This window comes from Bufo bufo, chromosome 2, assembly GCF_905171765.1.
Source record: "Bufo bufo chromosome 2, aBufBuf1.1, whole genome shotgun sequence".
Lineage (NCBI taxonomy): Eukaryota > Metazoa > Chordata > Amphibia > Anura > Bufonidae > Bufo > Bufo bufo.
This window is the reverse complement of record NC_053390.1, coordinates 574,683,173-574,698,265: the sequence shown is the minus strand read 5'-3', so window position 1 is coordinate 574,698,265 and position 15,093 is coordinate 574,683,173. Positions and strand designations below refer to the sequence as shown.

At 42.0% G+C, this 15,093-nt stretch overlaps 1 protein-coding gene across 1 annotated transcript in view; it reads right to left on the bottom strand.

Annotated features, from left to right (window-relative positions):
- LOC120989842 (alcohol dehydrogenase 1-like) overlaps positions 1-15,093 on the bottom strand; it is a 74,088-nt gene that overhangs the window by 35,767 nt on the left and 23,228 nt on the right. The window contains exon 5 of the mRNA XM_040418198.1: positions 6,567-6,768. Coding sequence (XP_040274132.1) covers positions 6,567-6,768 — 202 coding nt within the window. The remainder of the gene's footprint in view (positions 1-6,566; positions 6,769-15,093) is intronic.

Here is a 15,093-nt window from a genome sequence, read left to right as displayed (position 1 = left end):
CGCTCACCAGCAGGCTCTCACATATAATTTTTTGCAGGGTCAGCTCACCAGCAGGCCATCACCTACAATCCTTTACAGGGTCAGCTCACCAGCAAGCCCGCAATTTAAATCTTTTACAGGGTCAGCTCTCGGCCCACATCTAATATCTTTTACAGGGTCAGCTCACCTGCAGGCCTTCACCTAATTATACCTAATAGGTAATTTCCGTGCATGCTGCCTTTCTTTGATGTGGTAGCCGTAGTTGTTTCTCAGGCTCCCTCTCCGGAATCAAACCATGATTCCCCCATTTCCCATGGTCTACATGGTTTGAGCTGAAAATTAGAGATGGCCTTGCCGTTCTCCCGTCGGTTGTTTTGCGGCGAACTTTGCTCGTTCGCTGTTCACCGAACAGGGGAATGTCCGCCGGCGCCAAATTCTTTGCATTGTGCAGAACTTTGACCCATGACACATCCATCAGGTGGGACAGGACAGCCAATTGAAATGTTTCAGCACATGGACACACCCCCTACCCTATAAATAAACCCGATCTGGCCGCCATTTTACATTCAGTTTTTTGCCAGTGTAGAGAGAGGTTGCTGTGTGGAGCAGGGACAGACTGTTAGAGAGTATAAAGACACCAAACGCTAGCTAGTAGGGCCACAAAAGACCTTTTAAGGACTGGTATAGGTGTGATATCGATAGGTGTGACATACTGAGGGGTGTGATAAACCTATAATATAATTTCTATATAGTGTATTTGTATTGTGCAGAATTTGTGTGCGGTTCTGCTGAGATACCACAGCTAGTGTGATATACCAGTTGCCCCAAAAAAAATCTGATTGAAGAAGGTGTGATAAACCTATAATATAATTTCTATATAGTGCATTTGTATTGTGCAGGATTTGTGTGCGGTTCTGCTGAGATACCGCAGCTATACAGACAGACAAACGCCATTGGAACAACTAATTGCAACTGGTGTGATATATGAGTTGCCCCAAAAAAAATCTGATTGAGGAAGGGGTGTGATAAACCTATAATATAATTCCTATACAGTGCATTTGTATTGTGCAGCATTTGTGTGCGGTTCTGCTGAGATACCGCAGCTATACAGAGGGACAAACACCATAGGAACAACTAATTGCAACTGGTGTGATATACCAGTTGCCACCCAAAAATTCAGATTGAGGCAGGGGTGTGATATACCTATAATATATTTTCTATATCGTGCATTTGTATTGTGTAGCATTTTGTGTGCGGTTCTGCTGAGATACCGCAGCTATACAGAGGGACAAAAGTCATTGGAACAACTAATTGCAACTGGAGTGATATAACAGTTGTCCCCAAAAAAATCTGATTGAGGAAGCGGTGTGATAAACCTATAATACACTGCTCAAAAAAATAAAGGGAACACTTAAACAACACAATGTAACTCCAAGTCAATCACACTTCTGTGAAATCAACCTGTCCACTTAGGAAGCAACACTGAGTGACAATCAATTTCACATGCTGTTGTGCAAATGGGATAGACAACAGGTGGAAATTATAGGCAATTAGCAAGACACCCCCAATAAAGGAGTGGTTCTGCAGGTGGTGACCACAGACCACTTCTCAGTTCCTATGCTTCCTGGCTGATGTTTTGGTCACTTTTGAATGCTGGCGGTGCTTTCACTCTAGTGGTAGCATGAGACGGAGTCTACAACCCACACAAGTGGCTCAGGTAGTGCAGCTTATCCAGGATGGCACATCAATGCGAGCTGTGGCAAGAAGGTTTGCTGTGTCTGTCAGCGTAGTGTCCAGAGCATGGAGGCGCTACCAGGAGACAGGCCAGTACATCAGGAGACGTGGAGGAGGCCGTAGGAGGGCAACAACCCAGCAGCAGGACCGCTACCTCCGCCTTTGTGCAAGGAGGAACAGGAGGAGCACTGCCAGAGCCCTGCAAAATGACCTCCAGCAGGCCACAAATGTGCATGTGTCTGCTCAAACGGTCAGAAACAGACTCCATGAGGGTGATATGAGGGCCCGACGTCCACAGGTGGGGGTTGTGCTTACAGCCCAACACCGTGCAGGACGTTTGGCATTTGCCAGAGAACACCAAGATTGGCAAATTCGCCACTGGCGCCCTGTGCTCTTCACAGATGAAAGCAGGTTCACACTGAGCACATGTGACAGACGTGACAGAGTCTGGAGACGCCGTGGAGAACGTTCTGCAGCCTGCAACATCCTCCAGCATGACCAGTTTGGCATTGGGTCAGTAATGGTGTGGGGTGGCATTTCTTTGGAGGGCCGCACAGCCCTCCATGTGCTCGCCAGAGGTAGCCTGACTACCATTAGGTACCGAAATGAGATCCTCAGATCCCTTGTGAGACCATCTGCTGGTGCGGTTGGCCCTGGGTTCCTCCTAATGCAAGACAATGCTAGACCTCATGTGGCTGAAGTGTGTCAGCAGTTCCTGCAAGACGAAGGCATTGATGCTATGGACTGGCCCGTCCGTTCCCCAGACCTGAATCCAATTGAGCACATCTGGGACATCATGTCTCGCTCTATCCACCAACTTCACGTTGCACCACAGACTGTCCAGGAGTTGGCAGATGCTTTAGTCCAGGTCTAGGAGGAAATCCCTCAGGAGACCGTCCGCCGCCTCATCAGGAGCATGCACAGGCGTTGTAGGGAGGTCATACAGGCACGTGGAGGCCACACACACTACTGAGCCTCATTTTGACTTGTTTTAAGGACATTACATCAAAGTTGGATCAGCCTGTAGTGTGTTTTTCCACTTTAATTTTGAGTGTGACTCCAAATCCAGACCTCCATCGGTTGAAAAATTTGATTTCCATTTTTTTTATTTTTGTGTGATATTGTTATTCAGCACATTCAACTATGTAAAGAACAAAGTATTTCAGAAGAATATTTAATTAACTCAGATCTAGGATGTATTATTTTTGTGTTCCCTTTATTTTTTTGAGCAGTGTATAATTTCTATATAGTGCATTTGTATTGTGCAGCATTTGTGTGCGGTTCTGCTGAGATACCGCAGCTATACAGACGGACAAATGCCATTGGAACAACTAATTGCAACTGGTGTTATATACCAGTTGCGCCCAAAAAACTGATTAAGGGGTTCTATATACCTGCTTCCACAAATACTGCTCTTCTACAGGGACTTCGTCACAGGGTCATTTTGAAAATGACAGGCAGAGGAAGAGGCAGGCCATTCCACAGGGGTGGTAGGGGTCGGGCAGGTGCCCCAGGCCGGAGCATAAATGGGAAGTTGGAGAAGGTGTGTGCGATTAGATCAAAGGACGCACCAGAGTTGGTTGAGTGGCTCACTCAGCCTTCTGTATCTGCACCCTCCTCACTCTCTGCTGTGTGCACTCCCAAAGACACCATCACCACCATAGCCCCTCCACTCGAGTCAGAGGAATTATTTTCTCATCGATTCCCAGACCTTACCGATGTGCAGTCATTCTTGGTATCGAATGAGGAAGAGGAGGTAGCAACGATCGCCACCCAGCGATCTGACGACAGTACCCAGATCAGCCCAAGGAAGGTGGTCCCCGCTGTTGCTGCCTTTTCCGAGATCTCAGTGGTGGTGAAGGTGACGATGATGACATGTCGATGGACATCATGTGGGTGCCCACAAGAGAGTAAGAGGACGGGAGTTCAGAGGGACAGACATAGCAGCAGATAGGGAGGAGAAGGAGGCGAAGCAGGCAGAACTTGCAGTGCACAGGAGGCTAAAAGGAGACTGCAAATGTATCTGGAGCGAGCCATCCACCATGCACGGTCACATCTGGCACTCCCAGGACGCCGGCACATGGCTCCGCAGTGTGGGCTTTTTTAACTTGTCAGCTGCTGATAATAGTGTTGCCCATTGCAGCCTGTGCTGTCAATGCATAAGTCGCGGTAAGCCCAACACTCACCTAGGGACAACTGCCATTAGAAGGCACCTGGCCTCCCATCACCAAGCCCAGTGGGAGCATCGCCGTCAGAACCCACAAAGCCACACTCCTGGTGCTTCATGTCCTGCCTCTTCTCCTTCTCCTCTCTCCTCCCATTTGTCCTCCACGCCACCTTCCACCGTACCATCGTCACGTTCATCTGGCACAAGGCAGGCTTCCGTGGCCCAAATGTTTGAGCATAAAAAAATGATGACGCCAGATAATCCTCTTGCCCAACTGCTGATCACTGGCTTGTCGGAACTGCTAGCCTGCATACTACTGCCATATAAATTGGTGGACTCAGAGGCCTTTAATAAATTTGTGGCCATTGACACTACGCAATTGAATATTTCTCCCAGAAGGGCATCCCTGAACTCCATGGCCACGTTCAGTGGAAAGTTAATATATCTCTGGCACACAGTGTTGGTGCCAAGATAAATCTGACCACATACACATGGTCTAGCAAACACAGGCATGGAAGGTACATAACTTTTACTGACCACTGGGTGAACCTTCTGACGGCCGTCAAGCATGTAACCCGTGGCACCCATGTGGATTTGGACCTACATATGTGGCAAATACATTACTTATGATCAGTGCAAGAATCTGACAAAGCGAGTGCATCTTGTTAACAAGTATTACATTGACTGTAAAATTGGAGATCAAGATAAAAGCTGGGCACCTCATGTTTGTTGCACTGTGTGTTACTCTGGGCTAACGCAGTGGTTGAATGGTAAAAGGAAAGGAATGGCTTTTGCAGTGCATATGGTTTGGCGTGAGCATTCAAACTGTTACTTTTGCAGGACTAAAATCGCTGGATATTCAAAGAGAAAGAAGTCACAAATTGTGTATTCTGACTGTGAGTCTGCTCTTAAACCAGTATCACACGATGTAGAGAATCCAGGGCCTGCCTCTCTCACAGCAGGAAAGGCAATTGAAAGAGACGGTTCTGATCCTGATGAAGAAGAAGATGATGATTGTCACAATGTATTTTCTGATCCAGAACAACTGGAGGGTCAGCCGCACTTACTGAGCCAATCAGATTTAGATGATCTGGTAAGGGATTTGTCATTATCTAAAGAAAAGTCAGAACTGCTAGCTTCTAGACTTCAGGAATGGAATTTGCTACAACGAGGCACCACAACTTTACACTTTCGTCATCATCGACACACCAAGTTAGCTGCATACTATGCAATGGAAAGCGATGTCTGTTTCTGTACTGATGTAAATGGTCTTATGATGGAGCTAGATGGTACACATGTTCCTGATGAATGGAGGCTATTCATAGACTCTAGCAAAACAAGTTTGAAAGCTGTCTTGTTGCACAATGGTAACGAAAAACCATCTGTTCCATTGGCTCATGCGATTGAAATGAAATAGAACAATGCTTCTATGGAGTTAATTTTGAAAATGATCAAATACTCAGAACATAAATGGAAAATTTGTGCTGACCTGAATGTGGTAGCACTGCTGCTTGGCCTACAGTTAGGGTACACAAAGCATATGTGTTTCTTGTGCCTATGGAACAGTCGTGATGACAAATCATTACAATCATGACAATCATTACAAAATGAGACAGTGGCCTCTCAGAGTCGAGCACACAGTTGGTCAGTACAATGTACAAACACAAATCACTGGTCGATCCACTTCAAGTTTATCTTCCACCATTTCACATTAAACTTGTTTTAATGAAAAATTTTGTTATTGCACTTGATCGTGATGGAAATGGTTTCCAGTATTTGAAGGAGTTTAGCACACTGAAAACTGATGCTAAAATAAAGTTCGGAATTTTTATTGGCCTCAAAATCAACAAACTAATGCATGATGACACATTTAGAACAAAACTTAACCCTCTGGAATTTGCAGCTTGGAATGCATTTGTGCTAGTAGTGCAGAACTTCCTTGGGAACAGACGAGCTGTAAACTATGCTGAATTAGTAGACAACATGCTTACAGCATATGAACAACTTGGCTGCCAAATGTCATTGAAAGTGCATTTCTTACATTCCCATCTTGACTTTTTCCCACCCAATTTGGGACACGTACAAAGTGACGAACAAGGAGAACGGTTCTATAAATATATTTCTACAATGGAGAACAGGTATCAAGGCCGCTGGAATCCCAACATGATGGGGGATTACTGCTGGTTTTTGCAACGGGAAAATATGACCTTTCACAAACGCAAAAGCAGATGCCTGAAGAACTTTTAACAGTACTGGGCCTTGCTCAAGTAAGACTTGAAAACGTGACTTTTAGAAATTTTGTTACTCCATTACATTTTCATACGCTGTTTACTACGCAAACTTTGATGTAGATCAGGTAATTGTTGGAGTAAAACTCGTTCTGTTCAAAATTATTCAATGCTTTCCAAGTGCTTAATTCATTTAGGCATACTTATGCATAGCAAAATTTTGTGACGTGTTACAACAATTCTGACTGCGGATTTGTAATCCGCACACTCGATTTAGTATAGGACAAAAGGTTTTTGCCCAGTAGCAGACGAAAAGTTTTTTTTTTGTTGCGTGGTGTTATGGAAGGCTGGAGACAATAATCATTCCTCATTGACATTTGTATTGACTTAAGTATTTCTTTGATTGTGAGTATCTTACTAATTGATTGATTGTCTTAAAATGCACTCTCTGTTCTTACCTTGGCAGTATTTATAGCAGAGCCATATCCAGTGGAAAATCCACAACCAATCAAACAGACTTTGTCCAATGGAGCATCTTCATGTATTTTAGCAACACAAATATCTTCCACTACAGTATATTCTGTGAAAGTGCCAGTATTAAGGAAGTTGCTAACACTGGTACCATTGCAGGTGAATATGGTGTCATCACTTTTACTATTTCTGTTTGAGGAAGAGAAACACAATTAACTGCATTTGGAAAATAGCTTTAGACCACATAAAATACATAAAAAAAAGTAAACGGTAGATTTGACTAAAGCTGTTCTTTTCACTGACATGATAAATATAATTTAGGTCAATGTAGATCAGGATAATTTATGTACCAGTTTCACAAAGAAGGAAAAAACATTTGTACTTAAATTAAGAATGAGCGTATTGATTCTGTTAGAACCGGATTTGTTTCTAACTATATCTAATTTTGTCAGCCACACAAATCCGAAGCTTTTCTGATTAGCTTTGGATGGATTGTGTAAAAATGGTGCCCAGCACCATTTTACTGTTCATATTGGTGGGAAAAAGCACAAGGGAGAAATAAGGAGGACAGTCACATGACACTGGGAGGAAGATGAGGGGAGAGCTTAACCTGATTGGCTCAAAGGCTGACATTTAGCAAGGTCCTGTTACAGACAGTGTCATAGAACGCACATGCAACCTGGAAGGATGTGCTTTGGCTCTAACTGCCAAAAAATATTTACGGCGATAAGCCACTGATATATTGTGATAAGAACGGTATAAGAAGATTATAGAGAGACAATAGGAGATATATTTCGGAGTAGTAAAGCCTCTCCTGTTCTCGTCAAACTAAAAGTGACAGGTGGACACGGCCCTTTCCTCGCCCATAACTCCGCCCACTCCACCCACATTTCCTCCCAGTCCTTCCCAAACCAAGCCTAAATACCGCCCCATATCATGCCTAAACACCGCCTATTCAAATCCCTTTTTTATTCTATTAGATCTGATATCGAGTCAGTAGTTCAATTAAGTTTTAATATCTTTAAAAATAAAATGCTATTAAAAGCTCTATGAATCTATTAAAAGCTCTATGAATCTATTAAAAGCTTATCAAATTCTTAGAATCTTTAATAAGCTAAAGGACCTTTGATAATGTCATACCGACAATTCAATCAACACCCTTTTATTCTGTTAGATCTGATAATGCGTCAGTAATTTAATTCAGTTTTAATATCTTTAAAAATAAAATGATATTAAGCTTGTATTAACCTCTTATTAAGCTATTATAAATATTGACAATGTCTAATTGAGCCGTCTAGGATCCTAAAACTAAATGACCTTTGATGATGTCACCGCTGGTCCTTAAAGGTAACTCTTGCATTCCCTTTGTTAGTGGACCTGCGATCTTTCAAACTTGCTTTAACTATATACGATCGTGTTTAATCGAAGGTGTCCGCAATTTAAGCATAATATTTGATCGCCGCATCTAACGCAGATACGTATAATTTATGAATATTAACAATAGCTAATTGCGGCACCCAACTTTCCCAGGTGCCAATAACACGTTGAAGATATGTTCGGGCATGTCCTAAGATGTGCAGTCAGTAATTCAGATGTCCTAAGACGCTATTTAAGAGCGCCAGCCGCGGCACCCAACTTTCCAGGGTGCCGATTTAGCGTTCGTTTTGTGAAATTCGGCCCCACATTTTGCGAAGCACGTTAGGGAATGTCCGCACATGATGAAGGCATGTTCGGACATGTCCTAAGACGTTATTTAAGAGCGTCAAAATCATTTTGTTTTGTTAGGGAAGTAACTACATGATCTAAGCAAAATGTCTATTTACGACGCATCACGGTACATTTTTCAATAACTCAGTAGGGTTTGTGAGTAATTACAGCAATGTATACATAATTGTTTCATGCACTTTGTTACAAATGAGCGTACAACACAGTAATTTTTTCTAAAATCACTCGTAAATGTTTTTTATACATTTTCAAAAGACATTCCTTTAGCGATACAATGTAATATATAGATGCAGTAATGCCTCCAGCCCGAACTAGCGGCGTCCTGTATTTGTCTGTTTTAATACCTTATAATCTTAGAATTTTTAGAAAAAAAATTAATAAATTCACCAGGAAATATTTCATTCGCGGGCGATAATAAAAAAAATAGATACGTCATTCGGGTATATTATAATTAAAATCCAGTGCTTTCTCCACTGATTCGAATGTCTGTATTTACAATATAGGCCACCGGACGGTCGATGATTTTATTTTTCGGTAATAAATCGCACGGAAATACACCTTTAAATATGTGGTGAGCGTGAAAGTCTGCTTTGATAACGGAGGTAATTTCATAATTATTAATTTTTATTGAAAATCATATAAAACCTCCCTTCTATTGTTTATTTCAATAATATTTTCATGAACGGAATACACAACCATGTTAATAGTGTTTAGCACGGCTCTGCAAATCTAATTTCAGCTCTTGATCCAGTGATAAACCAAAAGCGAACAAAGTGTACCCGTTCAAAAATTCTGACCGATCCACGGATAAAGCGTTGTCAGCTGAATAGTCTTGAAAATTAGGCTGAAACGGTTTTGCGATATCTGTTGTCCGTCCAAATATAAGGCGGCATACATTATAGTGATTGAAGCATAAAGGATTTCTTTGGTAGTTCCCGGAAAATTATTAGTTGTCTACAAACACTAGTATTACTGTTTTTGGTATGTTTCCCAGAAAAAGATTCTCGTGGTTAAATATGCGAGTACCGGGGAGAATGCTATACACTTTAAGCGCTGAGCGATCGACTGAGTACTTTGCGTTAGAGGTTAACAGAGCGAGACTGTGTCCGATTCTCACAGCTGGCGATACTTGAACTCTTTTGTATTTGGACTTTAAAATGTGTTGCCTCGGCAGACATAAGACAGAAGGAATCTTTGTTTCTGGTCAACTTTATCTTTAGATCTAGGCCGTTCAGTATTAACTTTGGCTGATTAAATATATTGGCGTAAATGGGGCCTATTAATGCTACACTTCTAGAGCGAGTCGTATACTGAGCTCTCTTGGCGAAACAGACATTACAGCTGCCGAGAACCCTGTCATCATGATACCCCGCGGTATCTTTATAGAATAAGCCGGCTGTAAATTGGGCAGCTAAAGTCTGTGAATTATAATTTATTAGGGACTCTATATACGCTCTATATGTATAAAGGTTGTTGCTTCTTGAAATCAAAGTGTCGCCGAGCATTATGTCCAATTGATTAAAAAGACTAGCAATAGGGTAGATAAGGGCAACGCGGGATCCGTCAGTTATGGCTGTGTTATCCGGGCTAACGATTCTGCAAACAACGTATAACAGAGTGTTATTTAGGTCGCAATAATATTCATCGCTGCCAGAGATGAATAACTCCAAAGGCGTATTGTTGGCAATGGCCGCTATCAGTTGTACCTCTACATAAAGCAATTTTTCAAAAGTTGTTTGCGTGGGCGGAATTTGAAAGATATCCAATTCTGATTTTAAGTACTCAGCGGATGCGTCATGTACAAAAGCCATAGCTGCTAATTAGAAGATGTCACTCGGTGAAGGGCTTCTTTTTTTCTGGCGGCGACATCTCTTAGTCGGCTCTACTTTATTCATAAAAGGGGGTAGGACGACGCTGTCGCGACCGTGTTTTTTTTTCCAGCATTTCTCTCCGAATTTGCACGACGACAGAGCCTTCCTGCCCTTGCGTAGGTCTATTTATTCGATCTATAATGGAGGTCGATGCCGTAGCGACAACATCTTTAGCAATATTCCTGGCAGCTGTTTTTTCGTGCAGTTTTACAAGTTCCACACCTTTCTTGAATAGGGGAAAGATTCGCCCGAACAACCCACGAAATAACCCGGCGAGACCAGAACCGTGCATGAATTCTGCGCCGTGAAAGCCGTCCAAACCATGACCAGCTTGCGCTATGTAATAAGGTGTATACGCATCCGGGTTGCCGCACACTCTCTGGGACAACATTTTAATGCGTCGTCACAGCGTGAGGTCTAAAGTGTAATCGCACTATAGTTTTCCCGTATTTGAATTTAACAGGTTTAGCTTGATCCGTGAGTATCAATATTGTAATGGTATCAAAGTGTTGTTTGCAGAGAGGTATATAGTTTGGCCTGTTATACTTTTGCGTGACTATTTCGCCATTTTTGCCGCTTAGCTCCACAGTTCTTAAAAGCTGTACTTAACTATCGCCAACAAGTTGATGCTGAATGATATCGATATAAACAAACATTGTATAAAATCCGGCTTTGATATCGGGGTACATTTTTCTCTTTATAGGTAATAAATCGTTCTCTTTTCCTAAAACTAAATCATCATCACCGGCTAAAACATCCACAAAATGTTCTAAAACAGGCAATCCAGATTCGTTGTAGCACAAAACAATGTGCTCCGCGTCTACATTCTTGCTCAAGCAATTGCTCAAGTACCCCTAAAGCCCCAATATATTGCCTAACTTTTCACCAAGCATAAACTTCTATAAGCTCGATTTCGTTACATAAACGGTTGTGTCAATCTCATCGTATGTTAGATGCAATTGATCAGGCGGTATTTTTATAGAATCAAGTTTGTTATTAATGGCTTTGATCAGCTCGTTCATATTAGGGTAATAACCTAATTTAACAAAAAACTCTCTCACAGGGTCATCGCGACGGGTGACGTAGAATACACCATCGCCGGTCCCAAAGGTTTTCCACGTATGAGGGCACTGAATCTCTACTAACACCGCTTCGTAAGGACTGCGAAGATGGATGTATTTTGCTAATTTAGTGATATAATCGGCGATTGTATTTTCGGGGTAAAGTTTAGCGGAGGCGTTGCAGGGTAGCGTAATAAAAAACAAGCCATCTTCCATAGTTTACACGCTCACCAACTGCTTTTCTGGAACCCAAGAGTTAAACTTTTCAGGGTAACCGACCCACTTTACAAAATACAGTGTTTTTCCCCTAATCTTCTTTTTCATGATTATTTCTATCCGGTAAACGCGTCGCTTATCAAGGGGTACTTTTTAGACTTCATCCGCGTAGAACGATCCTTCAATGATCTCATTGGCCAGGTCTTTCAACTGAGGCCCCTAGTGTTTACTGCGTAAATAGTAAATATTTCGTCCATATAGGTTTGTTAATAGCCCTTCACGAACGTTCCCTTATAGCTTACAATTCTGACGTGGTCGCCTATTTTTAATAATGGTTTAACTTTTTTAATAGCGGCATAATCGCCGGAGAAATTTTTTCAAATGGTTAAAGAGCTCTCTTTTGTTACATCAACTGGTTCTGTGGTACGTGCGATTATAACTATACACCAGGTCTTGTAACTTGTCAATGTATCTATATGTGTTTTGTTCTCTAAGATAACGTCACATTCTTGTTTTCAGCGTTCTATTAAAACGCTCCACCAACAACGCTTTGACCATATTCTAAGTAAAAAAATGATGTATTTTAAAGGCTTCAAAAAGTGTTCTCATAGGTTTGTTTATAAACTCTTGGCCCGATCCGTCTGAAGTTTCCTGGGGGACCAACCTCTTACCGTAAATATCTGTTCAAAAGCGGCTGCCACTGTCGCCCCGGATTTATTGTAAAGTCCAGACGTCTAAGCGTATTTCGAAAGAATATCAACGACCGTTAGCAAGTATTTTACACTATTATTTTCTTTAGAAAAATCTATCATCGACACAAGATTGGCTTGCCATTGGTCGTCTATGTCGTCTATATCAGACAGCACAACTTTGTTTCTTTTAAATTATTTTTTAACCGGTTTGTGCAATGTGTAAGTATCCTCGTTGTTCAACCAATTTTTTATTGCGTCTTTTCTTATTCCAAATTTTCATACTTCTCTGAATAAGGGTTCAACGCCGCCGTAAGAACCAACAGCTTTTGGCGTGCAGTACTGTTTTCTCAATATTTCAGCATTTGCGGTCATTTTAGCAATGTTTTTAAGTACCTGCTATCACCGGTGCGCCCTTGCGGTTTATGCAATTTTAACTAATTAAGATAGTATATTGATTGTAAAAAAGTAAAATGGACTACATTTTTATTTAAAACATTATCAGGCGCTACATACAAATACATTCAAAGTAAAAGTTACAACGTTAACCAAGACGTCTATAACAGTCGGCGTTCTCTTTTTAGGTAATAAAGAGCCTCGCATTAACATAGGGGTTGTTGTTATGAACAGCTGCTGTCTAAAAGGCGTAGGAACCGCTTCAAAAGATTCACAGGTCGACCTCCTTTTCAAATTATCATAAAGTTCTCTCGTTCTTATATTGCCTATCACAGTTAAAGGCACGTTCAGTTCGGTTTTCATAAAGAAGTCCCACCCGTGAGGCGTTTTAGCCTTAAGCAAACCGTGATGATGTTGGATCCTGGTATAACTTGATCTTTGTAAATTAATTCACCCCTAGCGTTCCAGTACGGCTTGTTACCCGATCGTCGCAGTTTGTTCAACAAAAGTCCTGCATTTTTCCTATACCTTATGTTAACATTGTCAAGTATCTCTTTAACATCATCTCCGCTAGAAGCATCATTTGTCAATAGTTGTTGATCGGGTTGCGGCTGCATAATCAAAGTTAGGGTTGACATTTTTTTTCTGGTCTGCTGTTTGTTGAGCATCAAGTATCTTTGTAACACATTAGTGTATCTCTTAGGCTACATGCACACGACTTTTTAGCACCAGTGAAAGTCTATGGGGCTATTCACATGGCCGTTCTTTTAACCGCCAGTCAATAGCATCCGTCCAAAAATAGGACATGTCCTATCTTTGGCCATTTTCACGGCCGGACGGACCCCATTGAAATCAATGGGACCGTTTTTAACGGCCGATTGACAGGAGTGCACCCAAACTAATGGCTGTTAAAAACGGGTACACATGCCATTTAGGGGTTAAAAAAAAACCTCACCTCATCCACTTGCTCGCGGTGCGGCAGTCTCTTCTCTCTTCATTGAGCAGGACCTGCCGAAGGACCTGCGATCTGCGTGGTGACGTAACCACATGGGAGCGCGCAGTGACGTCATCGCGCACCTTCGGCAGGTCCCGTTCTGTGAAGAGAGAAGAGACTGCTGCAGCATGAGCAAGTGGATAAGGTGAGGGTTTGTGTTTTTTTTTGTTTGTTTTTTGGTTGCAGGACACTATGGGGGCATTATATAAACCATGGGGGACATAAAGCTGGGGGCCCTAAAAAAAAGAAAAAAAGAATCACTATGGGGGACATTATTTAAGATGGGGCCCTACATTGGGGGCATTATTAAAGCTATATAAACCATGGGGAACATAAAGCTGGGGGCCCTAAAAAAAAGAAAAAAAGAAACACACTATAGGGGACATTATTTAAGATGGGGCCCTACATTGGGGGCATTATTAAAGCTATATAAAACATGGGGGACATAAAGCTGGGAGCCCTAAAAAAAAGAAACACACTATGGGGGAAATTATATAAACCATGGGGGACATAAAGCTGGGGGCCCTAAAAAAAAAGAAAAAAAGAAACACTATGGGGGACATTATTTAAGATGGGGCCCTACATTGGGGGCATTATTAAATCCATGTAAACCATGGGGGACCTAAAGCTGGCGGCCCTAATAAGAAGAAAAAAAGAAACACACTATAGGGGACATTATTTAAGATGTTGCCCTACATTGGGGGCATTATTAAAGCTAGGGGGGGGGTTAAAAAAATGATATACACTGTGGGGGACATTTATTTAGCTGGGGGCCTACATGGGGGCATTATTAAAGCTGGGGGCAGCAAAAAAAAATTATATACACTGTAGGGGACATTTATTTAGCTGGGGGCCTACCATCCTGTGGGTGTTCTCAGAAGGGTGGGTCTAGAAATAACTGCCAATCAAATTCATCCATTTTTCATGTCCGTTTTTAACGGACATGAAAAACTAATGCAAAACGGATGCAAAACGGACATTAAAAACGAACACACGGCCAGAAAATGGATGCACACACTGATGCAAAATGGCCATGAAAAACTGACAGTGTGTCCGTTTTTAACGTCGTGTGCATGAGGTCTTCATTTTTTCATCATCTGAAATGGTGTAGTATTTCTCTAATTTCGCCGTCTAAATGCTGCGTTGCAGTTTGGCGTATGTCTGGTGTTTCTACAGATGGTTTTTCAGGCGGTCCAGCTCGTGTTTGGAAACCAGGAACATTTTCTCTGCATACTCCATTATGAGCAGCCGACTCTATTAGCTATCGAGCTAGTAATTAAAGGTATTGCAAAGACAAGCAGCGAACCTATAAAACCGCTGCTCTGGTTCACAATCCGCTTCTTGTTTTTAATGGGGTGACTTTTATTGCTTAATTTCATTATAGCCTTGCGCCATCTTTTCAGTATATTTTTTTTGTCGCTCTCTAAGAGGTATCTTTCCTTTAACCTCTTCAGGACATAGGGCGTACTCTGTACCAATGCCCAGGGGGGTCTTGTGACCCCCCGATGTCGGCGATCGCAGAAAACCGCAGGTCAATTCATACCTGCGGTTTTCTGCGTTTC